At 45.5% G+C, this 27368-nt stretch overlaps 1 protein-coding gene across 3 annotated transcripts in view; it reads right to left on the reverse strand.

The window, feature by feature from the left end:
• The window catches only part of LOC146859368 (sterol 26-hydroxylase, mitochondrial-like), a 142864-nt gene that overhangs the window by 47705 nt on the left and 67791 nt on the right, over positions 1-27368 (reverse strand). For all 3 annotated transcript variants that reach the window (XR_014980096.1, XR_014980095.1, XM_085650052.1), the window contains exons 3-4: positions 19046-19245; positions 7604-7801 (exon numbers count right to left, since the gene is read on the reverse strand). Coding sequence is in view for 1 of the 3 variants with exons in the window: in XM_085650052.1 (XP_085506178.1) it covers positions 7604-7801; positions 19046-19245 (398 nt within the window). In the remaining 2 variants the exon portion in view is untranslated. The remainder of the gene's footprint in view (positions 1-7603; positions 7802-19045; positions 19246-27368) is intronic.

A 27368-nucleotide genomic window follows, 5' to 3' on the forward strand; every position in this document is an offset into this window, starting at 1 on the left:
CGGAAACTATATAAACAAGCTCTTATCCAAAGAAAAATGGAGATTAGGGATAATGATTGTGAGAACTTAATTAAAGCCGCCGAGGCTAAAGGCTTGACACTCTTTTGGAAAACCTTGAATCGACCACTCTTCATGGAGGCCCAATCTGCCAAAGTTAATACAGTGGTGACTCCAGAAGAGCGGTTAAGCCATTTTGAAGCAATTTTTAACGAGAAGCATCAGTGTACTATAAATAGAGAAAATAATACCACTATTATTTTAAATAACATTAAAGTAGAAAGTATAAGCCAAGAGGAGATCAGAACAGCCCTCATGAATAGTGCTAGTGGTAAAGCGCAGGCCCAGATGGGGTCCCCATTGATGTTTTTAAGTTTAATATGGATTTTTGGGGGCCCATCCTGCACACATTTTTTTATGCAACAATCAATGGGGTGATACCTGCAACCTGGGCTGAGAGCCTGATAGCCCTCATTTTTAAAAAGGGCGATAGGAGTAGTGCTAGTTGTCATCGCCCAATATCTCTGCTCGACTCTACATCTAAGGTAATGGGCAGAATGATGCTGGCCAGGCTGGAGCAGTGGGCAGAAGAAAAAAACATCTCATCTGTAGCCCAGTATGGTTTTATACGGGGCATCGGAACAATTGAACAGTGCCTGGACCTTGAACTAATAATAGGAAAATATACTCTTGCAAGGGAAGGCTCCCTTCACCTTTGCTTTGTAGATTTGTCAAGTGCTTTTGACTTGGTAAATCATGCAAAGCTATGGCAGACGTTGGAAGGGATGGGCGCCCCACAGGATATAATAAGTTTTTTTTATCTCAAATTTACGCATGTCTGACTGCGAAGATACGCTATGGGAAAAATGGGGAATGCACAAAGCACTTTAGTACTACACTCGGGATAAGACAGGGCTGCACTCTTGCGCCTCTTTTATTCTCACTTTATATAAATTATGTTGACTAATTTTTACAAAACCTAAGGGTAGATGTTCCTAAGGTCGGTATGCGGGTCACACCATTATTATTGTATGCCGATGACGCTGTCCTAATTTCAAGGGCAGCAAACGGCCTACAAACACTGATGGATAATTTTAGTAATTTTATGACGGAAAAACATTTAAACATGTATTAGAGTAAAACTTTAGTTATGTCATGTGGGAAAAAGAACATCAAGACCAAATCACATTATATTAATGGCATACTAATAGAGAGAACATTCTCTTTTTCATATCTGGGGATTCTTTTTAATAGTAAGGGCACGTGGAATACACACATAAATCTATGTAATTTGAAATTTGTGAAATCAGTGGAGGCCATCTTTAGATTCTCCCAAAAAATTGGTAAAAAAACAGTACGGGAGATTCTGAAGTTATATGGGGCAAAGTGCATTATCGGGAGTTGTTACGGGGGGGCCCTTTGGGGCTTGGCAGATGTATCACCGTTACAAACCCTGGAAAATAACTTTTTAAGAAGAGTGTTAGCCGTACCGACCTCCACGTCTTCTATCATTTTAAATAGGGAAACTGGCTCGCCATATATACACAATTTGATTAGTATGGCCACTTTAAACCTGTGGCACCGTATCTGGACTAGGGAAGAAACGCACTTTACGGGGGATATAATATTAGATTGTGTGTCCCAAGACCACTGTAAGAAAATACAGTGGCTAAGCTATATCAGTGGTCTTTTAGAAGAATGCAACCTGGCCCTGAACTGGAAGCAACCCGAAGACATACAGAATCTTAGTAAATTGGAATTAAAAAAAAGAGTCTCCTCAACGTTAGGACGTTGTCGAGAGATGTGGTCTCGGGTACTATGACCACTGTATTGTTTTATCTTGAAGGGCCAATTGCTATGGGTATACAGCCATATCTTATTTTTATAACTAATGTCCAGCATAGATTCTACCTAACCAGATTACGGATAAATATGCTCCACTACCTTTTTGCTTTCCCTAAGAGGGGTAAGTGGTGCGCCAATCTCCCTAAATGTCCGTGTGATGGTAGGTCTACTCAGAGTACCCTTCACTTTTGATTTTCTTGTAATTTTTATAAGGAAATTAGAAAAAACTTTTTCCGTCCTATTTTTTGAGAAAATTGCCTGTATTCCTTTAAAGCTGCTTTTAATTATATTCGAAAATTGGAGACTGTATTAATTTGCAATGCAGTCACTTGTTATATTATATCGGCCACTAAACAAAGGAATGAACTTGTATACTTGGAAAAAATGAATAATGAAACAAATTAGATTGTATTTGATAGAAGTTCTCTCATGCAATGTATAATTGGATAAGAACTATGTTCTTTTTTTAACTATAAAATGATTATTGATATATTTGTACATAAATGTATTCTTTTTTTTTAATATAGTATGCTTTTATGGACATTATGTATGTACCGAATAAAGCTTGATTTGACTTTGACACCCAACTCACAGCCTGTCTCAGCTATAGCCGTATTCCCATTGATGAGAGATCATGTGCAGGCTAGTGGTTTAGATACACTTAGCTACCCTCCAATAAAGCCGACTGATCTAACTGCCTTACTGCCTCCCCAAGCTCTCTTCCTGATGACAAACAGCAGGACGTTGAAAATAGTGTTGTGGAATGTGGCGGGCTTAAGGGGGAAGCCCGATTGCCCTTACTGGCTCGAGTTTATCAACCAAGATGAGATCTGCTTATTGCAGGAAACATGGGGCCTGACCCCCACTTTCATCCCTGGGTTCATGACCTTTCATAGACCGGCAATTCCATCTAAACATGGCCGGCCGTCAGGTGGGTTGCTCATCCTAATTAATCTCTCAATAAACTGTGTCATCAGGGAGCTGGTCAGCAATAGCTCAGACATCCTTGGGATTAGGCTAAATAGTGGCAAGGGCAAATACATTGACATTTATAATGCCTTTGCCAGAAGTTCTAGAGGAGGTAGCTCCCCAACTCTCTATGCCCTGGACAAGTAATTGGAGGCTAGGTACGACAGCCACCCCCTAATAGTTGGCGGAGACTTTAATATTACATACGAGCCACTAGACTGGGTTGACTCCTATGAGGTGAATGAGGAGGACAAAGTGTGATTGTTACCGCCTCTAGAGCTCCCCCTAAAAAAAAGTGGTCGCAAGCAGCTTTGAAACTGAATGTTATATCAGGAGGGGGAGGTGACCTTCAGTGGACCAATGGGTCAAGTAGGATAGATTACTTACTTGTGGATCTTACCCTATGGCCTCTAGTACAGGACATGGTCATCATCCAGTCCTGTGATAGTAACCATAATCCCCTTAGCCAGACTGTTGAACATCCATGGGGTGAAAAGGGGAGGGTCACTTCTACCTCATTGAGCACCAAGGAGGTAATCCCTACAAATGGTAAACACCAGCTCAAATGGCCCGCAATCATGGCAGACGAACAAAAGATCAAATTAATTAAAAATAACCTAGAAAAGCATTTGGAGAGCCTGTCACCAGCGACCGATGATTTGACTACACAGACCAGCTGCAGCGCTTTACACACAGACTTATTTGAACACTTAGCTAGATCCTTTTATGTTCACACCCATAAGAACAGACCTAAACAGGGGAGATCATTAGAAACATATCTGTGGTTTACCAAGGAGTGCAGGGTATTGAGAGGGAGACTGTCTGTAGCCATCAGAAACAGGGACACCCCCATAATACGCAAAATCAGGAGGCACTACAAACAGGCACAAACCAAAGCCAAGAGAGAATGGGATGAAAGGAGATGGGAAGAACTTGGGATGGTCATCCTGCACCCAGATAGCAGGATGTTTTGGTCACTTTTGTCTAAGGGCAATTTTGAAAGATCGCCCCCTTTGGCCAATAACATCCCAGCTATGGAGTGGCATAAACATTTCAGTGATCTGTACTCCATCACTAACATTCAAGATAGACCTCCGATGTTTCTTGACATAGGTCATTTAGTAGGAAGGCTCTCGTTCACCAGAGAGGAAATTTTAAGGTAAAAAGGGGCTTTAAGAAATTGCCGCCCTATGTTCGGGTTGTAAACTTGCCGACTGTCCCATACAATATATGCAAATGCACTAGCACTTGAGTTATGTGGTTCTAGTGCCCCGCCTTGTATTGCTGGAGACATCAAAATTATGGCCCTTTTAAGAATTGTATCATTTACGCTCTTTTGCACGTTGTTGTTATTGTGCCATTCACGGCTATTTTTTTATCTTCAAATTGCTCCATTCGCCATTTAAATGTTTCTTTTAAGTCAGAATCTATTCAATTATGACTTGTGTGGCTGTATCTCTTATTGTTTTTATCAACCGAAATAAAGTGGATTTGATTTGAAAAGATTTTGTAAAGCGTGTGATTACACTAAGGTGTCTTAGCGCTATAGGCTGAACATCAGAACCAGTCAGATGCTGAAAAGGAATAGATTATAACAGCGAAATTAATCAACAGCTTCTGTAAATAGCCAAGTCTTCAGCTGCTTCCGAAATTGCATCAGAGAAGGCTGACAACGCAGCATAAGAGGTAATGAGTTCCAACCTTTTCCTGCCCCTATGGTAAACGCCCTGCCTCCCCTTCTTGCTTTATTTGATCTGGGAATGACGACAGATCGTGAGGAGCTGGATCGGAGATTCTGCTTGGCCTATACCAGGAGAACCGATCCTGAAAGTACTTATTGCCAGTTTCCTGTAGGGCCTTATAGACTATACACATAGCCTTGAAAACAATCCTTTTTTCACAGGAAGACAATGAAAATCCTGCAATGATTAAGCTACGGAGTTAAACGTAGGAATTTTGAGTAGCAATGTCACTGCTACATTTTTGTATTCCCGCAATTTCTTTATCACACATTTATGAACACCCAAATACAGAGCATTACAATAATCCAGCTTTGAGAAAATAAGTGCTGTTATCACTGTTTTTTGCAGGTCAAGGGTAAAAAACGTAAAGAATTTTTTCAGGACCTTCATCACAAAAAGCCTGAAGAGGTGACTGAATTGGTTTCGTCAGAAAAGGATAAATTTGAGTCAAAAATAACTCCTAGATGTCTTACTTTCTGGACAGGAACAGGTTACGTGCCGAGGCTCGACGGCCACCATGAGTCATTCCAGAAGGTGGTCTCTTTACCAAAAAGCATCACCTCGGTTTTATCAGAGTTCAGTTTCAGACAATTGTTTTGCATCCATAGTGCAACTTGGGACATAGAGTTACAGAAATTTCTTGCTTCTTTGTTTACGTCCGATGAAATAGATACCACTATCATGGGCATAGGAAAATACAGCTAAGACAAAGCTACACCAAGTAGTGGATTAGTTAAGGAGCTGGAGGCGTCCTGTGCATCCAGTTCCTTAGCATAGGTTAAGACGTCATCTGTATTTAGTATGTTTATTGGAAGATGGAATTAACTTTCGACTGAAAAAACTTTGCCAGCTTGTTACAAAATGATTTATCTGGATTTAAGAGCTCTGATTACTCCATTTAGACATGGATTGAACTGTTTTAATGAGTTCTCGGTTTGAATTTTTTGCTGAATTTATGCTGTTTTTATTAGGCACTCATACTGTACAAGTAGTTCTTTATATTTTGCCTTTTTGTTTGGACAGTACTCCTTCCCCCATAGGTGCTCTTGATGCCTGCATTTTCCTTGAAAAGCATTGCCCGGCCCACCATCCAGTAGCAGAACTAACTACTCCCACAGAAATAAATACCTGTGACTGGGACAAACTGGACAACTGGAGCTTGCAACTCAATAACTGTCTATGGCAGGGATAGTTGAAGCTCCGGAGACTCGCTGCCTGGTTTTGCCACGCTGTTACCGCCCTGCTGCGCAGCAGCGGCTCACAAAAAACACTGTGAATCTCGACTGGTAAACTAGACCTGGCCTTTAAACCAATACCATGAAATAAAGGTCGAATGTGAACAGTGAGTTGTAGAGTTAGCTTTAACTTCTGCCTGCAGACTAATCACAGCCTCGGACAACATATGTGAGACAGCGCTTGAACAAAACAGGAAATCTACAAAACAACTCATGACCGACATCTCATACACGGGTATCCTGACTTTTTAGGAAAGCCACTCAAAGAAAACTTTGGACTATTTTTTTCTTTTCATGATCATCCTTCAAAAATGCCACTTACTTCAATGCAACTCAATTATACTTTGGGAAAGGAGGGAGACAACCATCTTTTTTCCTTGACAAGCCCTTCACCCACTGGAATCTGGAGGGTGGAGACGCAGGTCAGGTGGACTGCCAAAGTGTTGCGGTCAGGCCTTGAAGGTGAGCTGGCTGCCAGCAAGCTGAAATCTTGGTTCACACCATCAGGTTCACATGATAGCCAGATGAAATGAAGGCATTATCTCCACAATGACGAGAGCTCTAGGTTTTCTTTCTATGCCAGACTCGAGCACTTGCCTGCTGCTCATGGCTTCCTGCTTCCCTGCAGCACCTGAGCAGCAGAGTGGGGAACTCCAGCACCAAGTGGAGTAAGCTATTAATAACCTGCTCCCCACAAGTGCCTCAGAAGAAACTCATCCAGGGCTATGTCAGTGACAGACTCCTTGTTAAACACAACTGCAAATGTTGACCTGCACAATACTCCTGTGGGCTGGTCCAACATGTGAAAGACACATGAAACTTTCATTGGCTGAACGGGGCTGCCCAATGCAAACAAATCGCTGACAAGTACTTTCTCAAAATCACTTTTTGTATAGTTTTTAGAAGACTGATAGTATTACTTCCTGTTTTTTTGTCAGGTTTATGTATTGCAAGTAATATTACTTGAAGGCGTATTATGGTAAGACAGGACCAGTTGATGGTTTAATGTTTGTCAGAAGGCTACTGGACGCTATGTTGCTGAAACTACCACTGACAGCATGTGGCAGCTCTGAGTAGAGCTAAGTAGGAGCTAGGAACAGTGGAGAGCTTCAAATGGTCAGATCGGATCTTCGAATTGTCTGATGTTCATGGAATGTAGTGAAGGAAGGACTAGGGGAACAGGACTGAGGGTGTCGCAGAACATAAACTGGTTGTAAAGGCCACAACACCAGCAGATTACTGTGATGGTAGAGGACTGTGATAGCTAATGAATGGAGCCATCTTACCCCTTTGTGTTCGAAAGGAAGGTGGATTAAGGTATCCATTTGGGTAAAAATACGAGTTTAAAGATTATGAAGTATTAGGAGTAGGAGACCAGCTTGAGTTTTTAGAAGGTACACATCAATTGTTTATCTAACATACTTCAGCGGAGTTCATACTAATCTCTAACTTTACACTATGAAAGTAAAACGTAAGTCGTACATTTCTATTAAAGAGGAATCTACAGTAGGTAATGGGATTAAACAGAAAAATTATTTAAAACAACGGTTTTAAAAAGAAAACACCCTGAAGAGAATTAATTGAAATTTTAAATCTTCATTGAGCCCAGACTTTCCAAATACATCAATTTCACAAGATGGTCTATAAAGCCCTAGTTGAACTTTGCCATGAAAGAGTTTAAATGTAGGTAATGCCCATAGAGGTTAATTATCAGCATTTTTTCCCAACCCACACCTCCACTGGTCAAAGCTACCTGAATGCGACACTTCAGCCAGTTTTGTTAGCCAAAATCAGTACAGACCTGCCCAGCCTCACCATAAGCCTCAATGATGTCCGAGCCTTCCAGGAATCGCTTCCAGTAGGGAAGGATGCCCCTACTCCATGTGGGGAGGAAATCAACGTATTGTGCATTCTTCAAAACTTGCCCAATGGAGTTGATAAACCTCACGGTTTCAGGAGAGACCTCTTTTTCCAGGCTGCCAATGCGGATATTGAAGAAGATACTGCAGAGACCTGGAAAACAGGAGAGTGTGCACTTGAAATGGGAGCAGACAGATTTGCTAAGGAAAAAAGGTATAACCTATTGATGCATGTGACCTTCACAACGGAGCCTGACAAACAGGACACCTCCGAAAGTGGAACTGAAATTGGGTGTTAACCCCTTCGGTGCTCATGACGGAACGGTTCCGTCATGAGCCACGGTTGAGCTGTGCTCATGACGGAACCGTTCCGTCATGACCACGCCCGCGCAGAAAAGATCAGCACAGCAGGGGAATCCGTCCAGCATGGAAGGGGTTAAAGAAAACTTCAACTGTGTGGTTGTATAGTGACTTGATCAAGTATGGTCACTTTGGTGAACCAATGAGCATGGCTGAAGAGAAAAAAGCTGGTGCAATGGCTTCTTGTATGCCTTCTCCCCCAGAACATTATAGAACTGGATAAATGACAATCTTAACTCCAGTCCTAGAATATTTGGGAACAAATACAGGAGATCAGGTTTCCACACAAAATGGACTCTCTTAAACTGCTGTGTCCCTTGTCCCGATCCCTACCCAAGATTCTGCACGCCCTATTCCCTTCATTTATTTTATTCGGTCACGGCTGCGTGCCTTCCACATATTGAACCTATTCCCTGTGCCCTTTCCACTCTCAGCCTTATTGTTCCTCCTCCTTTCTGCTCTGTTTCTGTGTCCATACTTACCCTTGCTCCTAATGTCTAACTGCATCCAGTCTGCAGTATTGTAAATGCTATGCTCAGTCTTGTAGAAAAAAGAGAATTGACCCTTTAGAAATGAAATAACTGAAGGAAAAGTACAGCCAAACTATACACAGAGGTCTCTGTTGCATCCACGTTGGCAGTATCAGAAGTTCTTAGTAGGACACAGATGAAAACTAACAAGTTGCCTTTGGCTCAAATCTTGCCCACCACATGCTTGTTCAATGCTCATCTTTTAAACTCTGTCCTGAAGACTGTTCCAATACTGCTCTGCCTCCCAAGGTTACAGAAAAGTTGAAGCCTCTTCCAGCCATGTTACTCAACAGCTATTTTCCTCAGGGAGCCCGTCAAAACACTCTGCAGCTAAGCGCGTCACCAGATTGACAGTGAAGCTATTTTAATAATTCAACAAAGGCCCTTTCACTGGACAGAAGATTCAACGCAGCGTTCACAGCAAAAATAATATTGGGGACGAGAGGGAGAATCTACAATGACGTTTGGTGGAACATCCCTCACCCATTGCTCCAAAAAGCAAAAGTTCATAGACGCAGAAGATTTTTATCTGAGCTTTGTATCATTTGCCAGTGTGACCCATACTCTGCTTTGAATATTCAGGAAAACTGCAGAGAATGGTTTCAATGATCAATTTCACTGGGCTGTATGTCCTGCTGATTGATGTTGAAGGAATTTTCTTCTAAGGCAGTGAAAGGGTGTCCTTTTCATCTCATCCGCTAGGTCAGGCTTCTTCCTAGAGGCCTCGTGATATGGCAGATGTAATATGGTTGGTTCGTTCCATAAAAATGGTTACACCTAAATGGCAGGCTTCCATCTGATCAACTGGAAAATTGCATGACACAATCCAGTCACTCATTCAGTGGACTTTCATCCCATGTGAGAGTCCATCACTGCATCTAAAATGAAATAGACTTTTTGATAATAAACTGATCAGAATCCTTAGAAATTCACATTCTCTCCCTACAGAACAAAACCATTCAGCGCAAGCAAAATGCAATCTGCAGTCCCTGAGCATTAAAGCATATGATGAAAAGACACGATGCTCTACACTATATTTGCCAAAGATAACCTTGAAAAACGATTGCAATCCTCTGAGAATCTACCAGAGGGATTTCCAGAAAAACTATTTTAAAGGTAGCAAACCAAAGAGTCCCCTGGACTACCATATGAAGTGCAAAGATACCTGGTCCTTGTCTAGCACCGGAGATTGTTTAAGAAATTAGGCAACTAATCAGACCCTGAAACATGCCACATTTAAGCGCAAAGCAAATTGTTTTAGTACGGGAAATGACAATCAAAACAATGTTTTTGTACTCAAAATCATATTAAAAGACCATCATCAAATAGAATTGTTGGATAGTGGAACCCAAAAAAATTATTCTATCCTGCTGGCTATGAAATGTCAGAACTACCCTTAAAAACACAGCATGATCAGTGATGGGAGCTAGGCCTCTTAACTCTGCTCTACATAAAAACTGCAAAAGGCGTGAACTCAGCGAGAATGATCATCCAAAACAGGAAACCTGGTCAAGGCCTGGGCGCTGTGAAGGTCTCTCAAGTTCCACGTCTTGACTGCCATATAAAAGGACAACTACTGACAGTACCCACGGTACCAAGCTGCACGTAACAGGACTAATGGAAGGTGGACTGTGTCTCCTTAAGAGGGTCCCAGCTAAGTAAAAATGATGGAAAAAATCCTCCTTTTATAGCTTTGGATTGAAAATAATATAGAAACAGATATGCAAACGCATCAAACTCTCCCTGAGATCAAGGAAGCAAAAAAAGAGATAAGAAAAGACATCTAAATGGAACAAAGGCTGCTGTGAGTGAAAAAACTAATGTAAATAAAAAACAGAGAAAAATTAAGGTTTATCTCAATCATCACTTGGTAATGTCTCCATTACATATGGTTCACACAGGAAGTAACATCACAGGAAACGACTCCACTTCATTTTCAATCGGGAACCTCGGGTAGAATTTTGTTGACCAACCACCATCTAGGAAAGGGCAGTTCATAAGGCTTGAACATGCCTCTCTCTTTCACAGCATGACCGCCAGAGACCATCCAAAGAGGAAGACCTAGTTCAACATCTCATATCAGACTCCGCAGTCCCTTCCCACTCAAAGCTCCTCGCGGGTCTCGGAGTACCCCTCCAAATGACCAGACCCTGCACCTGGCCCTCGTCCTGTCCAAAGCAGCTGAGCACCACCTTTTGCAGCACTGCTAACACACATCACAGGTTATACTCAAGCTTTTGGAAATGTTTTGCCTGAATCCCCGCGAGGACTCAAGGTTGTCAGGCGGTCATGGCTAGCAGCATGAGCCATCCCATAGCGGGTACAGGTGATGTGGGAATGACTGATTTAATTTAGTTATGCAAGACTTTATTCAGCCTGGCACTATGGACTCTCTTGGGTTTCTGGATGCTGTTCACCCTATTTTGACTTATTTGTGTGTGTGTGTGGGGGGGGGGGAGCTGATCCCCTTGGAGTATACTGCTGCCATGATTGGGTAAATCATACCTGCAGTCTGAGTATACAGGACAGAGAGACACCTGACGCACGCTCTGACGCAGCACAAATCAGTCCTCGGACCCAAGCCCGAGTCCCCTCCCAGCCCGCCCTGCTGCTGTGTCATGGTAAAAGTAAACCTCGGCCTGCCGTTGATAAGAGTGCGCGCACCCAGCCTTCAGTTTTGGCGCACTGCGTCTAAGATGGCGGGCCACACTGACAACGCGTAGCACGCACTGCGTAAGGTCATAAACAGACAGCAGATTCAATATTTCTGAGAGCTTGCAGTTACTGTAAACACATAACCCAATGTCAGTTCCTCGGAAAGCTGGAATGCCTCACTAAAGAGCATCTGCGTTCACAATGACTTCTGGCTGAACCTTTTGGAAACACACTTGACAAAGATTGGGACGTTACTTTTTCACAAACTGATACATTTTATTTCAACACGGCCCATCGTACTTTCTCTTTAAATGTAACAGCCGCATCCTGTTTTCCAGCCCCACGCACTATCAGGCATTTCAATCCAGGATCTTTCTTTGCATTCAAAGGTTTGCTATTCAATTCTCACTGCTTGTGTCTCCTGCCACCAGACGTTAAAAGAATCAAGCCCAGAGAGCCGAAATCAGCTTTCTATCCTTCTATCTGTCTGTCAGTAAATTGGCCAAAAGGAACACCTAATATTTGCCCAGTTAAAAAGGCAAATTAGCATAACACAACAATTAGTTGTTACTTGTGCAACCTACCAGAGACACGGCACATTTTATTATCTGTGATGTAACCCACACCTGCAAGTGCCCGTGCAATAAACGAAACCCTCATCATATTTTACTATTTCTAGAAACATGGGGCTGAACACTGGAATATCAGTTTGTTTTTGTACTGTACAGATTTTCTTTTTCAACTGCTCCTGACAAAGTGTCAATCCAACTGCGACGCGTGATTAACAAACATTACTCATGGGACGCTGCAAATATAGAAATTTCACTTATTTGCGTACTCAAAACTTGGCAGCAATAGCCCTCGAACCCAATCAATCCTGAGCGCTAATGGGTTTACTTCCGATTCCGGTTTACGATTTCCGGTTTGCAGAAGACCTTTGCAGAGGCTCTGGTGACTTCTCTGGTAACCCTACTTAAAACGTTGAAGGGGGCTGGAGTAAGTATTGCAGACAATGGCAGAGGACATCGCCCCAATACATGAACAAGAGAACATGCCAGAATGTGACAATCATCCTGGCCTATTGCAATCTCAAATGTAGATGCAGAAATATTCACTTGGGTGCTTGCATCCCAACTAAGATTGGCTCATTATCTCCCCATCGTGGTCTACCCGGATCAGTCATGCTTTCTGAGGGTTCATCCCACCCATCACAATGGAGAGGCAAAGTCACAGTCACATGGAATAGGTCATGATTCAAGAAATGTTAAGGAAAGTCACTACCAACCATGGTGCATCTGCCCCATCACGAGCCCTCTACGAAGAAGATCGACCCAGCGAATGAGATGAAAGAGGGGACACTTTCACTGCCTTAGAAGAAAACTCCATGAAAAATCAATGGGCAGAAAACCTTGCAGCCCGGCGACACCGGTCATAGAAACCATTGCACTGTGAAAAGGGAACCTTCTGCAACTTTCCTGAATACTCCAAGGAGGATATGGGTCTGGATGAGAAATGAGACCTCATCCAAAAGACAGACTACGTTACCTTAAATACCCCCACTGCCACTGATGTTTACAGCCTTTTAATTAATAGCTGTTGTTTCTGTGATTGTTAATGTTTTTGAGACCCGGCGTGGGTATTCCACGTTTTAGAATACGCTGCTAGTGAACTTGATATATACAGATCAATATGATCACACTAAAGGTAGATCGGTTTTATCTGGTGCGATAAATATTACATCTCCTATTGGGCTACTTTAAGGCAGGGCCAGCATTCTATTGGAGTAGCAGTGGAGTAAGCGTGAGCGCTTCCATAAAGCAAGGCAAGGTAGCATCTTTATGATGATAACTAGTAGTGAAACCTAATTAGTGAAAACAAAATCCAGAAAATGGGTAGCTAGGTTTTTAGGTTCTCTTTGAAGGAACCCTTGTCTTTGGTGGCCCATAGATGGAAGGGAGGAGCATTCGAGCTACAGGTGGCAAGGGCAGAGAAGGAAGCGCCGCCCCATTTCTTCCTCCTGGCTTTTGTCATGACAGCTAACAAGGCATCTGAGGAATGCAGAGTTCTCGCTGGAGGATAGTGTTATGTTATGTTATAATTTGATAAAGCGCAAACAGCTGCCCCAGCAAAGAGGCGTCCCGGCGCTAAAGAACCACGCAAACTCAGCGGAGGACAAAAGAGAAAGCAACTAGGAGACCTAATAGGAGGGGAATAGGTGAGTTTTGACGGCTTTCCGGAAGGCAGACAAATTTTCCAATGAGCGGATGTGAACTGGCAGGGAGTTCCAAAGTTTGGCTCCCAGCACTCTGAAAGAACGTCCACCCGTGCGGGCGAGCTTAATGCGGGGGACCATCAACAGATGTTGGCCTAGGGAGCGTAGGTTACGCTGAGGCACATAAGGTGAGAGGAGTGAACGGAGAAGATCAGGGCGTCCAGTTTTAAAGATTTTAAAAATCATGATAAGGGTTTTAAACTGGATACGAAATTCAATGGGAAGCCAGTGCAGCTTACGGATTGTGGCTTTGGCTGAACATCTACGTGGAAGACCGACCAAGGTTCTGGCCGCAGTGTTCTGTACACGTTGCAATCGTGCTATCTCTGCTTTGTTGGCGCCCAGAAGTAAGACATTGGCATAGTCCAAGCGGGAGAGAATAGTGGCTTGGACAATCACTTGGCGGACCTTGGGGTCGAAGAAACCGAGTATAGGTTTGAGGCTCCTCAACAGTCCCACACAGGTGGCCGCTACTTTTTTTGTGTGGGTCTGAAAATTGAGTGAGGAGTCCATCCATACGCCAAGGTTTTTAACCAAGGATTTAGGGGGTGGAACGGCGCCCAACGACGAAGGCCACCAGTGTTGATTCCAGTGGCTGGGGTTTTTTCCAAGGAGCAGCACCTCTGTTTTGCCTGCATTAAGCTGCAGGCAATTGTCTGTCATCCACTGGGCCACCGCAGCCAGACCATCTCTGAACCTAGCGGCTGAGGTGGATGGGCCTTCGCTGAGAGTGATGGCTAGCTGTGTGTCATCAGCGTATGACACCAGCGTAAGGTCCCATTCTCTAGCCACTGCCGCAAGTGGTTGCACATATATGTTAAAAAGGGATGGGCTGAGTGCAGAGCCCTGAGGGACTCCCTGTCCGATGGGGTGGGGCTGGGAGAGGAATGGAGGAGCTGATACCCGGAAAGTTCTGTCTGTCAAGAAGGAGCGGAACCATTCCAGTGCAAGACCTGAGATTCCCGCCATAGCCAGACGATGTAAGAGAATGTTATGAGATACCGTGTCAAAGGCGGCGCTGAGGTCCAGAAGGATCAGCGCAGCACTTTGACCGGCATCAAGTATCGTCCGGAGATGTTCCGAAGTGGCTAGGAGGGCAGATTCCGTGCTGTGGCCCGGTCTAAACCCGTTTTGAGAGGAATCTAAGATGTTATTTTGATCCATGTGTTTAGACAGGATGATGTTTACGTGGGCCTCTGCAAGTTTGGACAGCCATGGGAGCAGTGAGATGGGTCTAAAATTCTCCAGTTTGGAGGGGTCAAGGGTCGGTTTTTTAATTATAGGAGAGACCCATGCTTGTTTCCAGGCAGTCGGGACACTGGCGGAGGAGAAAGAAAGGTTCAGTATGAACGCCAGGGTAGGCAGGAAAAAGTCTAGAGATTCGACATAGTGAGTCGGTCTCATAGGGTCTGCCGGGGAACCTGTTTTGACCTTTCTACATAATTTAGTAAGGTCCTCATGAGAGACTTCATGTATGTGCCTCAACATGGTGCCGTTGCTGATGGATGTAGAGAAGCTGGACGAAGTAGCGGAGTGCAGTGGGAAGGATCTATAGATTTTTTGCACTTTTTCAATAAAGAATGTGGCAAGGTCCTCACATCGCTGCGCAGAAGTAATGCTGGAGGGAGGAGATCTATTACTCTGTAGCTCTTCTACTAGTTTGAAAACAACTTTGGCGGGGTTAGGGCTGGTGTTAATTTCTTCAGCATAGAAGGCAGCGCGTGCAGAGCAGATAGCTTTGTGGTATCGTTTTTGTTTGGCTAGATAGAGCGCTTTGTCACTGTCATTGTATTCTCGCCTCCAGACTCTCTCAGCTTTCTTACATTCCTTCCGCATGGATTTCAAGGTGTTGTTATACCATGGGTTGGAAGGGGAGCTGCGTCCCTTAGTCCATTTGAGAGGGATGAGGGCATCTAGTCCCTTAGTGATCCAGTCATGGAAGGCAGCATATGTTGTATTAGTGTTTATATGTGCCCTTTGATGGAATTCTCCTAGGGTGGACTGCAGGTCTTTGGGAGCAAGTTTGTGCCATGGTCTTTTTAGGCGGCGGGTAGGCTCAGCTTTATAGAGCATTTCCTTAATCGAGATGGTAAATTTAATTAAGTAATGGTCTGTCCATCCCATGGGTTTGGGCGTTTCGGTTATAGTCTCTGGGATGTTAGTGAAAACAGGGTCTAATATATGTCCAGCAGAGTGGGTAGCGTCCAGGATCAGAGGGTAGAGTTGTAGGGCTGACAGGTCAGCCAGAAGGTTTTTAATGGTGGAATCTTGGTTCTGGTCGAAATGGAGATTGAGGTCTCCTAATAGAGTGAAGTTTGCTGAGCCCACCACAAGGGTGTTCGCCACTTCAAGGAGAGCATCAATGAATGTGGACGTAGGTCCGGGGGATCGATAGATGTACAAGCCAGAAAGGGAGAAGTGAGGGCCCGTTGTAATCTTAAAACGAGCACTTTCGCAGCTCGAAATGTTTTCTTTAGTAAAAGAGCAGAGAAATTGCTTTTTATAGATGACAGCAATGCCGCCGCCTCTGGTGTCTCTGTTTATCGATTTCATATGGTAGTTATCTGAGAGCGTGAGGTTAGAGACACTGGTTATATCGTCATGGAGCCAGGTTTCACAGATGAAAAGAATGTCGGGCTTCTCTTCGAGTAGGAGACTATTAACCTCAGGGTGGTGTTTATAGAGAGACCTAACATTTAGATGTAAGATGGTAAGAGGGGTTTGTTTATGCACAGCTTGGAGATGCCTAAGTAGGCAAGGGCTAGGAGTGGAAAAATGACAGGACTTACATTGAAGACATGTCTGTCCAAGATGTCCGGATATCGTCTCGCAGCTCTTTCCAGGGTTCAGGGCAACAAGGCGTTCTCTATCATAGTGGTAGGCTTCCCGTGTAGTTTGGCCAGGGGGACAGGCGAGAGGCGATGTCTTGGCGATGACGGGCGCAGACGGGCTTGCCTTAGGCGCGCCTTCGGCGCGCAAACGGCGTGCCCGCTGCGCGTACGGTAATGGCACATGTTTATCGAGGAGGTGAAAAAGGGCGTGGGGCGTGGCCTAAAGTGGGCGTGGCCTCGCCGCCAATGGCGGCAGGGAATGTTTTGTCCTCGAGTCTGCACCAGCACTGAATCCGCTAAGAGGTAGCTTCAGTGACAGGCGGCAGAGTCCTGAAGAGCCAGGAAGTGCAGTGAGTGAGTTTAAAATACAACAAAAAGCACACAGGTAATTTTTAAAATAAACACCGTAGCGCTCCCGGCTTCCGCCTCAGGAGGGTACGTGGGTCTGAAGATGGCGCTCGTATTCAGCGCTTTTATTCAGATTAGGGCGGGGGACGGGGCCTAAAGTGGGCGTGGCCTCGCCGTCAATGGCGGCAGGGAATGTTTTGTCCTCGAGTCTGCACCAGCACTGAATCCGCTAAGAGGTAGCTTCAGTGACAGGCGGCAGAGTCCTGAAGAGCCAGGAAGTGCAGTGAGTGAGTTTAAAATACAACAAAAAGCACACAGGTAATTTTTAAAATAAACACCGTGGCGCTCCCGGCTTCCGCCTCAGGAGGGTACGTGGGTCTGAAGACGGCGCTCGTATTCAGCGCTTTTATTCAGATTAGGGCGAGGGGCGTGGCCTAAAGTGGGCGTGGCCTCGCCGTCAATGGCGGCAGGGAATGTTTTGTCCTCGAGTCTGCACCAGCACTGAATCCGCTAAGAGGTAGCTTCAGTGACAGGCGGCAGAGTCCTGAAGAGCCAGGAAGTGCAGTGAGTGAGTTTAAAATACAACAAAAAGCACACAGGTAATTTTTAAAATAAACACCGTGGCGCTCCCGGCTTCCGCCTCAGGAGGGTACGTGGGTCTGAAGACGGCGCTCGTATTCAGCGCTTTTATTCAGATTAGCGCGAGGGGCGTGGCCTAAAGTGGGCGTGGCCTCGCCGTCAATGGCGGCAGGGAATGTTTTGTCCTCGAGTCTGCACCAGCACTGAATCCGCTAAGAGGTAGCTTCAGTGACAGGCGGCAGAGTCCTGAAGAGCCAGGAAGTGCAGTGAGTGAGTTTAAAATACAACAAAAAGCACACAGGTAATTTTTAAAATAAACACCGTAGCGCTCCCGGCTTCCGCCTCAGGAGGGTACGTGGGTCTGAAGACGGCGCTCGTATTCAGCGCTTTTATTCAGATTAGGGAGGGGGGCGTGGCCTAAAGTGGGTGTGGCCTCACCCTCAATGGCGGCAGGGAATGTTTTGTCCTCGAGTCTGCACCAGCACTGAATCCGCTAAGAGGTAGCTTCAGTGACAGGCGGCAGAGTCCTGAAGAGCCAGGAAGTGCAGTGAGTGAGTGTGCAAGTCTGTTGGCCAAGTAACTGGGACCAGACTTGTAAATCGCTCCATGAATCACCACAAGGCCCTTGAACTTTACTCTTCACAGATTGGTCGCCAATTCAAATCCTTGAGGAACAGAGAAATGTGGCAATATTTCCAAAGATTTAAGAGAAGCCGGGCTGCTGTATTCTGCACCAACTGGAGTCTCTTGCGTTAGTATGCAGGGAGGCCCCAATAGAACGCACTGGCATAGTCCAGATGTGAGGTTATAGGACCTTGAATAGTCATTTTCTAGCAGTGGGAAGGGATCAAGAATAAGAACTTTTTTAAGGATCTTAGAAGGCTGAAGCACGTTCCCAACACACTGAGCACCTGGGATCTGAAGGATAGCTTATTATCAAATTTGACCCCTAGGTTGCGTACGACAGACAGGGGTAGGGGCATCCCTAGGATGGAGGAGGAGTGTCGAAAATGAACACTTCGGCTTTGCTGGTATTGCATTGCAGATTACTCGGGCCCATCCACTGAAATACTGTTGACACACGCTACGAATCTGTTCTGAGCGCTGGGAGTGTTGTCCCACATGAGTAGTACACGTGTATTGTCTGAGTAGGACACCAGCTGTACCCCAAACGATTCCACCAGAAGTGCCAAAGGAGTCATGTAAACATTAAATGCGTTGGGCTCAGGGCAAAGCCCTGAGGAACGCCAAATCTTAACGGCTTAGGGTCAGATGCAAAAGGTGGCATCCAGATTGACTAACTTCTGTCAGATAGAAAAGACCCAGACCATGGCAAGGTGGCACCCCATCCCGATATTACTCATTCGTTGAAGAAGAATAGGGTGGGAAACCATATCAAACACAGACGACAGATCTAAGAGGAGGAGAGCCACTTGCTTCCCCTGGTCTAATGCTAGCTTGATGGTGTCAGATACCTCCACCAGTGTTGCCTCTGTGCTGTATCCAGGATGGAAGCCCGATTGAATTGGACGCAGCAACTGAATTTCAATTTAATCTTACTTTTTTTTTAACCATCAACTTTTCCATCGAAGACAATTTTTAAACTCACCTATAGTCATACAACTCCACAGTGTGTTAAGGTTTTCCTCACCTTCTGAATATAGGCCTGATCTCAAAGTCAAAGATCTATGGGATAGTTTATCAGTTGAGAGGAAATACCCTATCCTTGAATGCGCAATTGCAGATTCACACTGTTTATCATAACCCTCATTCCACCAAGCAGTGCTCCCCTCCCACCAACAAGACAAATTTCACCTCCATACTTTCCAAGGCAAGTTTGTAGAGCAGGTCGGTCACATTGCCCACGGTGGTGCCGGACAGGCTCTCCTCCCTTGTGCACTTAATCCTAGTGATCAGGTCTGTCACCACTTCGTTGATGGATTCGGTGTGCAGCACCACTTCTCGAGACAGCAGCATCCGCTTGTTCAGGGCGGCCCTAATCTTGTACCACTGCTCTCCGTCCCTGTGAAGAAAAGGACAAATGAACCTCCTACCACTTAGAAACAGCACGGAGGAGCTCAGAAAGGGTTGTGGCGAGTGGGCGCTCGCCCAAAGCAAAGGGTCACCATGACCCCCCGCCCCCCAATGGATTTACACATTCCTTATGCATAGCGTCTAGTGTCATTCTAGTGGCCTAAAGAAGCTTTCGGTGGGGAGGTCTCCATTTGATTTCAGCGACTTTTGTTTGGTGCAGCAGTGATTTGGATGCCATTTCAGGACCTCATATCATCATGAAAAAGAGGTCTTCGAGCGCAAGGCAATCAGAGTCTTGGGGAGTTTGATTTATAGGGCAGCTACCCTTCAGAAATTGAGTTTCTATGGAGAAGCATCTGCATCTCCTAACGCTGTATTTAGCTGCGAAGTCGAACAGCACCTGGCAGAGAGGAAGTATCTAATGGGAGTTTTAAGATGCCAGTGAGCCAGTAAGGTGCAGTGACATGTGGGTCTCCTCCTTAGGAATGTGAAGGCAAAGCAGAGTGTTTGGAGTTGTTTTTGCTAAACTATTGGGAGTAGCGGATATGAAGCTCCTGGAGTTCTGAGGAACTCAATTGACTGTTTTTTGTTTGAGGGGGGGAGATAACTCTAGATGCTGCTTTGTGAACTCTTCGCAGCATGCACGGATGATAACGGTAGACAGGAAGGTCAGAGCAGCAAATTAGTTTTTTAAGGGTTAGTAAAGGTTTGGAGGTGGAGGGAGGATTGGTTGTGCCACTGGGAGACCTTTAAACGTGCCTGTGCGTCATCTGCGCACATAAAGCATGAGGGGGCAAGGGTTCTGAGATGGCTGATGGTGGGAGTAAACATTAGTCAAAGAGGCTGCCTTCTCTGGCATCAGGAATGTATGTCCACCCTTTGGCCCCAAGTTTTAATGAGTCTTTTCAAGGTTGATAATAAAACATTGTTCTGTTAGGTACATTACGTTAGAAGGTTTTATAGACTTCAACATTCACCACAAGGCTGAAGCTAGACATGAGGTGGTTGCTATGGGGTCCATCTAGGGTTTGGTGGGAGTTGGACATTTGCTGTAAACTGACAGTTTTCATGATGCTTCTTTCACCACATTCAGAGGTTCGGTAATCCATTCCTTTTCAATGATAAACCCTCAACTGACCTCACCCATGGAACCTTTACAGCCAGAGGCTCATCCGTCATAGCAGGTCTATGGACTTTGACTCGTTCCGAGGAGTCTCCTTTCCTGAAAGCATGGCGGCATTGTTCCTCATGGGCCCTCTGATTGGAGACTAACTGAACTGGGCTTAGGAGTCCTCTTTGACGTTGATTGGTCAGAAGCCAGATATCGCCTGTGGGATCAGCAAGCATGACATCACGCTGTGCTCTGCTGTGGTCACTTTAAAGGCACAGTGAGGCCCCCTTTTTCCTATCAAGTAGATTAAATACAATGTACTGTCGTGTATAGCCCTTTTGTAGAACTCTGCCTTAGAACGAGACACCCTTTATTACTCTATACCTAGATATGTTAGTAGTTTTCAATATCTCGGAGGCATGCAAAGGAGTCCTATGCACTCTTTTCATGCATAGAGGCTCCATGTACACAAGTATCCCACTGTTGCCCTGTATGTATAATGCATATGATGCAAATCACAGTAGCGAATCATACCCCCTAGGCCCGTATTTCCCAAAATATATTCTCAAATACTTATCCTCATGCACGCCATGAGATAAAGAGCTGCCTTTTTTGCACATTTGGTTTGCCTTGTGAGAGTTACTATGAAAAAGGTTGCTATCTGCTAGAGTCTTCGTCTAGGGATCTGTGATCCAATGGACAGCTTGTGTATTCAGCGAGCAGCTCGCCGCACCTGTGGGCATTGCAAACACCTCACTGACTGTTCTGAGGGCTCTTCTTGGTGAGACCGCCACTTTTATGCCCTCGGTCTTATCGGCGGAACAACATCCCTGAAGGATGAAGTTTATCATTTGCTTTCAGCCTAGTAGAGTGACTTGGCCTGCTTCACCCACAGGCGCTGCACAAATATCAACATGGACACATGAAGTCATTTCACTTCCACTGTCCACATTTAGGTAGGTCTGCTGTCTTCAACAAAATCCATGGACTGGAGAGAGCTGGTCCAGGACACTTTCCACCTTCATTATCCGTTTCACTGTTTGTTATAGGAGGCCCCTGTACTCCTCTGTGCTGTCACCTTGACCAGCCCTACAGGTTTTTCATTGGGTTGCAGGGACATCACAGTTCATTTTCCCTGTGCCTTCTCGTGGCTTGAACTAATCTTTAGTCTCCGCCACTGCACCCTACGTCATCCCACAGTACCAGGCCCTCGTGAATAATGGTTCTTCTGCTGTACGCTTAAATTCATCTCATTTCCCAGCCATGATGCATCTCTTTCCTCTTCAACTTTCTTACTCAGCTGCACTATGCCTTTCTATTCCCCAATGTTTAAAGCTAATGACGTTGTCGCCTTCTCTGTACAGCTCTTTTCAAGGCTGACAAAATACTGGCATGGTGGCATAGAGCATAAAGCCCAATGCTCCCATCATGCATATAAAAGATAATGCGAGGAGAAGCGGAAATAAGTACGGGCATTGGTTCCCGTTTGGCTAAGGCATAAAGATAGCAGGACTGGGGAGACTAGATGTGTACTCAAGATTATGTCCCACTTACTAAGGCAGAGGCAATCACAGCCATACCTTGTATGCAGAACGTACGGCCAACTATCAAGGCCTTTTCTATACATCTCTACCAGGCCTTCCCTGGTACTTTGCAGACAGTGGATTGAACTTCTTGGAAGCACACAAGAAAAACACAGCTCAGGGTAACTATGAGGTGAAGTAATTCTGGTCTTAATTTCAAAGCTAGATAGAAACCCCACAGATGTGGGACTTTGCATAGCACTGTCTACGATCAATGCAGATGCAAAGATACGGAGAAAGATATTAGCAAATGGGCTACTACAAGCAATACGGCAGCTACTGCATGGCAATCCATCTGGGTTCATATCACAGAGAACCAAAACACATACGCTGCAATGGCTCAGATGTCGCACACATTCTAGAGGTAAAGACCAGACAAATCACACTAGCGTGGTCGAACACCGAGAAGGTATTTGATGCTGTTGGCTGGGCATACATGTGGAAGGAGCTAGACAGCGATAGCACATGGGCACGAGATGCACGTTCCTAAATTGGTTTAAGTTATCTACAAATCCTACTATATAGGTTTGCACGGGGACTGAGGTCTCAGAAAACTGGACAATGGAGAGGAGGCGGCAGCAGAGGTAGGGCGTGTCTCATGTTGCCGCTGTTTGCTTCTGCAATCGAACCGCTGAACGCCATTTAAGAATTACTCTCAGAGTCTGGGTATAAAAACTAGAACTGTGAACAATGTTGTTTCCATGTACATGGATGATACCTCTATTTGTTTGAAGAGACCCTCTGCAGTCCTTGCCTATACTGCTGAGACAGCTACCGAGGTATGGATGAGTAGCAGGACTACAGACCAACTGGGCAAGTCAAAACTGTTTCCATAGGCAAGACTTATCGACTAGATGGAAGGACCTATCCAGATTTGGGAGTCAAATGAGAGAGCGCAAGGTTTAGATACCTGGGCATTCAAATCATGCACGATGCGGGAACACGGCACATGCTTTATGCGAATAAAGTGGCAAAAGGGCTGAATTGTTCATTTCAGTATGGGATGGTCCCCCACTGTAGGGCATAGCAAAGACTTGATATAACATTCATTGTTTTTCTATTTTAGGTATTGCCCCTTTGGATTATACATGTTCTTTTATTAGGTGTATGCTTAAAAGACAAAATGTATAGTTAATAGTTATGGCCAATAGACTGACGTCCGTCATCACTACTGTAGTCCACAAGGATCAATCTGGCTTTGTGCCTAACAGGAGCACGCGCCACAACCTGCGGAGATTATATGGTGTGCTCCACCTAACAAGGGCCCTTCGACCCAACAAACGGCATTGATGGCGCTGGACGCATTGATGGCCTTTGACAGTATAGAGTGGCCTTATTTATTCTCAGCGCTCATCCGGCTGGGCTTCAGCCCCAATTTCTGTAGCTGGGTGAGACTTCTCTACCAAGACTCACAGGCCGAGTAAGAGTTAATGGAGAGCTGTTAAGGCCCTTCCTGTGAAGGGGCACCAGACAGGGCTATCCCCTATCGCCACTGTTTGCCTTGTCGCTGCAGCCCTTAGCTCACTGGATTAGGACTGACTCGATAATCTGGGGTATAGAAGCGCCAGGGGGCTGGGAGGAGAGGGTTTCGCTGTACGCGGATGACATACTCCTATATCTTGCGAGGCCATACTAGTTCATAGCAAGGGTACTCCACATTTTCGAGCTATTTGGGAGCTACTCCGGATACGCCATCAACTGGTCTGAGTCGGTGGTCTTCCCGCTGTCTGGCAAGACTGCCCCCACCCGAGACTGCTGGCGAGGTGTGCAGCTCCAGTCGTAACGGAGGGGTTTAAGTACCTAGGCATTCATATCACCTGCAACCACCAGTTGTTCCTGAAGAGGAATCTCATCCCCCAACTCTACAGGCTTCATACTGATTTCCTCCATTGGCGCTCCTTGCCGGTGTCCCTCATGGGCAGGACCGCCCAATTTAAAATGATGGCCCTGACACGCCTATTATACGTCCTGCTGAATAACCCATGTCTAGTACCCCTGACAGTCTTTAAGCGTGTGGCCCAAGAAGTTCGGACACTGTTGTGGCGGGTGGAGGGGGGTTCACCAAGAATAGCACTCTACAAGCTGCAACAAGCATTTGCAATGCAATAGGTCTCGCATTAGTAAAAGTGTGAGCTATTAGCGTTGCTGATAATAATGCAACGCGAATAACAAACATTTAGTAATGCGAGAAGACAGGAAGTTGGGAGAGCCCTGGTGGTGGAATGTGTGGCCGAATAAGTGACCTCTAGGTGATGCACGCATGAAGGGTGAGCAGGAGCTCGAGAAGGAAGGAGGGGTAGGAAAAGATGGATTGACAGTTGTGGAGGGTGGGGGCTGAGAAACGGAGTGTGTGAGCCGACGAGTGTTCTCTGGGATGTGGGGCATGAGAGAGCAGAATGTGAGGACGGAGCGCGGTCTCCATGATGGATAGTGGGGAATGCGTAAGCTCAGAAATATGTCCCATGGAGAGAGGGGTTAGATTAGGGATGGAGAGTGGGACAAGGTGGAGCGCACTTTGGAATGGTGTACCTGCGTGGTGGACGGGGTAGGTGATCTCAAAGATAAAGGGTCTGTGAGGTGAACTCAAGGAATGGCTGAGGGAATGATGGGTGAGATCATGAAACAGTGTGTGGAGGAACAGCGAGAGAGGGCGGCGTGCATGGTGATGGGTGAGAGGCTTCGAGGATGGAGGACGCGCTAGTTCGGTATATGGGAAGGTGGGGGAATTCCAGATCGTGCGGTGGAGACGGGGCAGTGGGTGAGGTTGTGGATGGAGAGTAGGTGAGATGGCGCGGGGGTGGAGAGAGTCGGCCAAATGAGAGGCTTGGGGAGGTTGCTTAATGAGAGTGAAGGGCAAGGGAGGCTCAGCGGGTGGATAGCAGGTGAGATCAGGGCTTGCAGACTGTGAATGAGATCAGGCGACAGAAAAATGACTGAAAGAAGTGGGAACGGAGAGCATAAGGCAGGTGAAATGAATACACGGAGCGAGAGGGTGAGATCGGAGCATGGAGAGTGAGGAGGAGTGGTGGGATGGGGTTGGGGAGGTGACATTGTTGCATTGTTTCTGCAGAGCTTTGTATTTCTTCAGCCCTTGTTCCATATTCTGAGTCAGACTCATTTATCATCATGAAGCGGGAGCGCGTCCGTGCCCAGAGATGATATTTTTAGCCCGAAGAATGATGTCTGCTGCACTGGGAATGGTGTGGGCTCCGAAACACCAGGAGGGCTGTGCACGCGCGACTCCGGGGACAGCTTGCATCATCTAGTGCTGACAGATTTCACCCTGCTCAGGTGACCCGAGCTCGGCAGCAATGCCTGCGAGTGAACTCTATGCAGCAGCGGCTCCAGACGGAAGCAGGGTTCCCACATCATTGTTTGTACAGGGCAGCAGGGCTCTCAAACTATAGGTGTGGGAGCTCCCAAACGCTGACCTTACCTCATGTCTCCCAAAAGAACATCTTAAACATCCGATTGCTCCTACGTGGCTGCCAACTAAAGGCAAGTGCAATATTCGAAAAAAATGCAGCTCCGGTTACCTTAGTGCAGAGGTCTTCAAACTTTTGTAGGTTGAGCCGCCCCAGTTGAATTTCTTTTAGATGTTGGGCCCCCCCACCACACGACAGAAATTTCTGGAATCTGGTACACTACATATTCGACTGCCACGCGCATATCACGTGCCATATTTGGCAAATAATGTTCAGCACTATAAGAGTGTTTAGTAAACTGCAGGTTTGTGAATGGGTGTGGAGGAATGACAGAGGCCTATTACACAGCTCAAAACACAATTTTCCAAGATAAAATGTGCGCAAATTCTTTGTACTAGGATGCTTTGTTTTATACAGGACATAGATTAATAATAACACCACCAACATAAATGTGATGGGTGTGCCGGTTTTAATCCACATAGACTGTCAATCTCTGGATGGATTTTTGCTACTGCCATCCTCAGGTTGTGCTCCTCATCCAGTCTTGAACGGTACTTAGTCTTTAATACCGCAAGAGCTGAGAACCCAATCTCACATAAATAGGACGAGCTGACAGGGAAGAGAGTTTTGATAGCAGTTTCTCTCAAAGCTGAATACTCTGCAGACATTTTCAGCCAAAACAGTGACTGTAAGGGAGTACGATAAGTTGCTTACCTGAAGCAGTGGGGGTTTAGGACACGTCGGGCTTACGTTAAAAAAATAAAAAAAAATAGAACTGATAATAAATTAAAGATGTTGCCTATTTTACTTCAGAGCAATATCGTCTGACAGACTTTGTGGTGGCAGGGACATGTAAAGGAGTTTGGGTGCCCTGGGCCAGTACTATTTTGGGGGCCCCTGTTCAGAACAGCTTTGAGATTAAATGATTCCCTTTCAGCTCTGCCATACCCTCTTTAGCCAGGCTACTAACGGTGCACAGGCGCTATGTTCGAAATTCTAAAAGTGTTTACATTTAATATTCAGAGATAGTGATGTGTGTTTTCACTGTTGTAACAAAGCAGCAGCCCACTAATTTTACAACAAATAATATCTGGGATATCCTCCAATTTCTCATATGTGAGGACCTGTTTTGATCTAAAATAAACTTTTTTATGGTTGTTGCACGAAACAAAAACATTTCTCTGCAAATAGTAATAGACTCTCTCACATCAATCACATTAAAAAGAAATTAAACAAAACAGTATTTACAAGAATCTGTTTAGGAATTATTCCAGGCCATCAGGGCAAAAACGGAGCTGCCTCTATCAAGGAACCCCCTGAAAGGCTGGATTGCAGTGCATGTAAATTTGTCCTGTTGTAATTTAGGACGAAAACCTTGATGGGGCATGACATGCCCATACTTGTGTACAGGGGTGCAACTAGACCCAAACTTGGGGGGTGGCTAACACTCCCATCCAGGGCTGGCCCTAGTACTGGTCGCACACAGTGCAATGGTCTGTTTTGGCGGCCCCTCCCTCATTTCCTCCTTCTCCATGAATTTCCTCACTACCGCTCACCAACAATGCACCCCATCTCGCTATAGCACCTTTCTGGCAAACATTTCATTTTTTTTATAGCGCTACTCACAGTTTACCCACACTCAGTTCTTTGATCTGGATGGTATACGTTCTTTGTAGCAGGCACATTAAACCTCTGCGCTGTGTGGGTGGCATGAGTACCCATGTGAGTGCAGGGTGAGCCATGCAACAGTGTGAGAGTAGGGTAAGAGGAGCAAGTGCAGGGTGAGTGAGGTGAGGTGACCATATGAATTTGGGTGCGGATGTAAGTGCAGAATGGGACAAATGAATGTATGGTTAGTGATGGTCTTATTTGAGTGAGTTTGCACATTGAGCAGTAAGGGGGACATGTGAGTGAAGTGTTGCATGAGTGCAGGGTGAGTACTGTGCTTGCGTGACTGCAGGGTGTGGTACAGGGTGAACAGCACAAGTGCATT

The sequence above is a fragment of the Triturus cristatus genome, chromosome 3_2 (assembly GCF_964204655.1).
Source record: "Triturus cristatus chromosome 3_2, aTriCri1.1, whole genome shotgun sequence".
Classification (NCBI taxonomy): domain Eukaryota; kingdom Metazoa; phylum Chordata; class Amphibia; order Caudata; family Salamandridae; genus Triturus; species Triturus cristatus.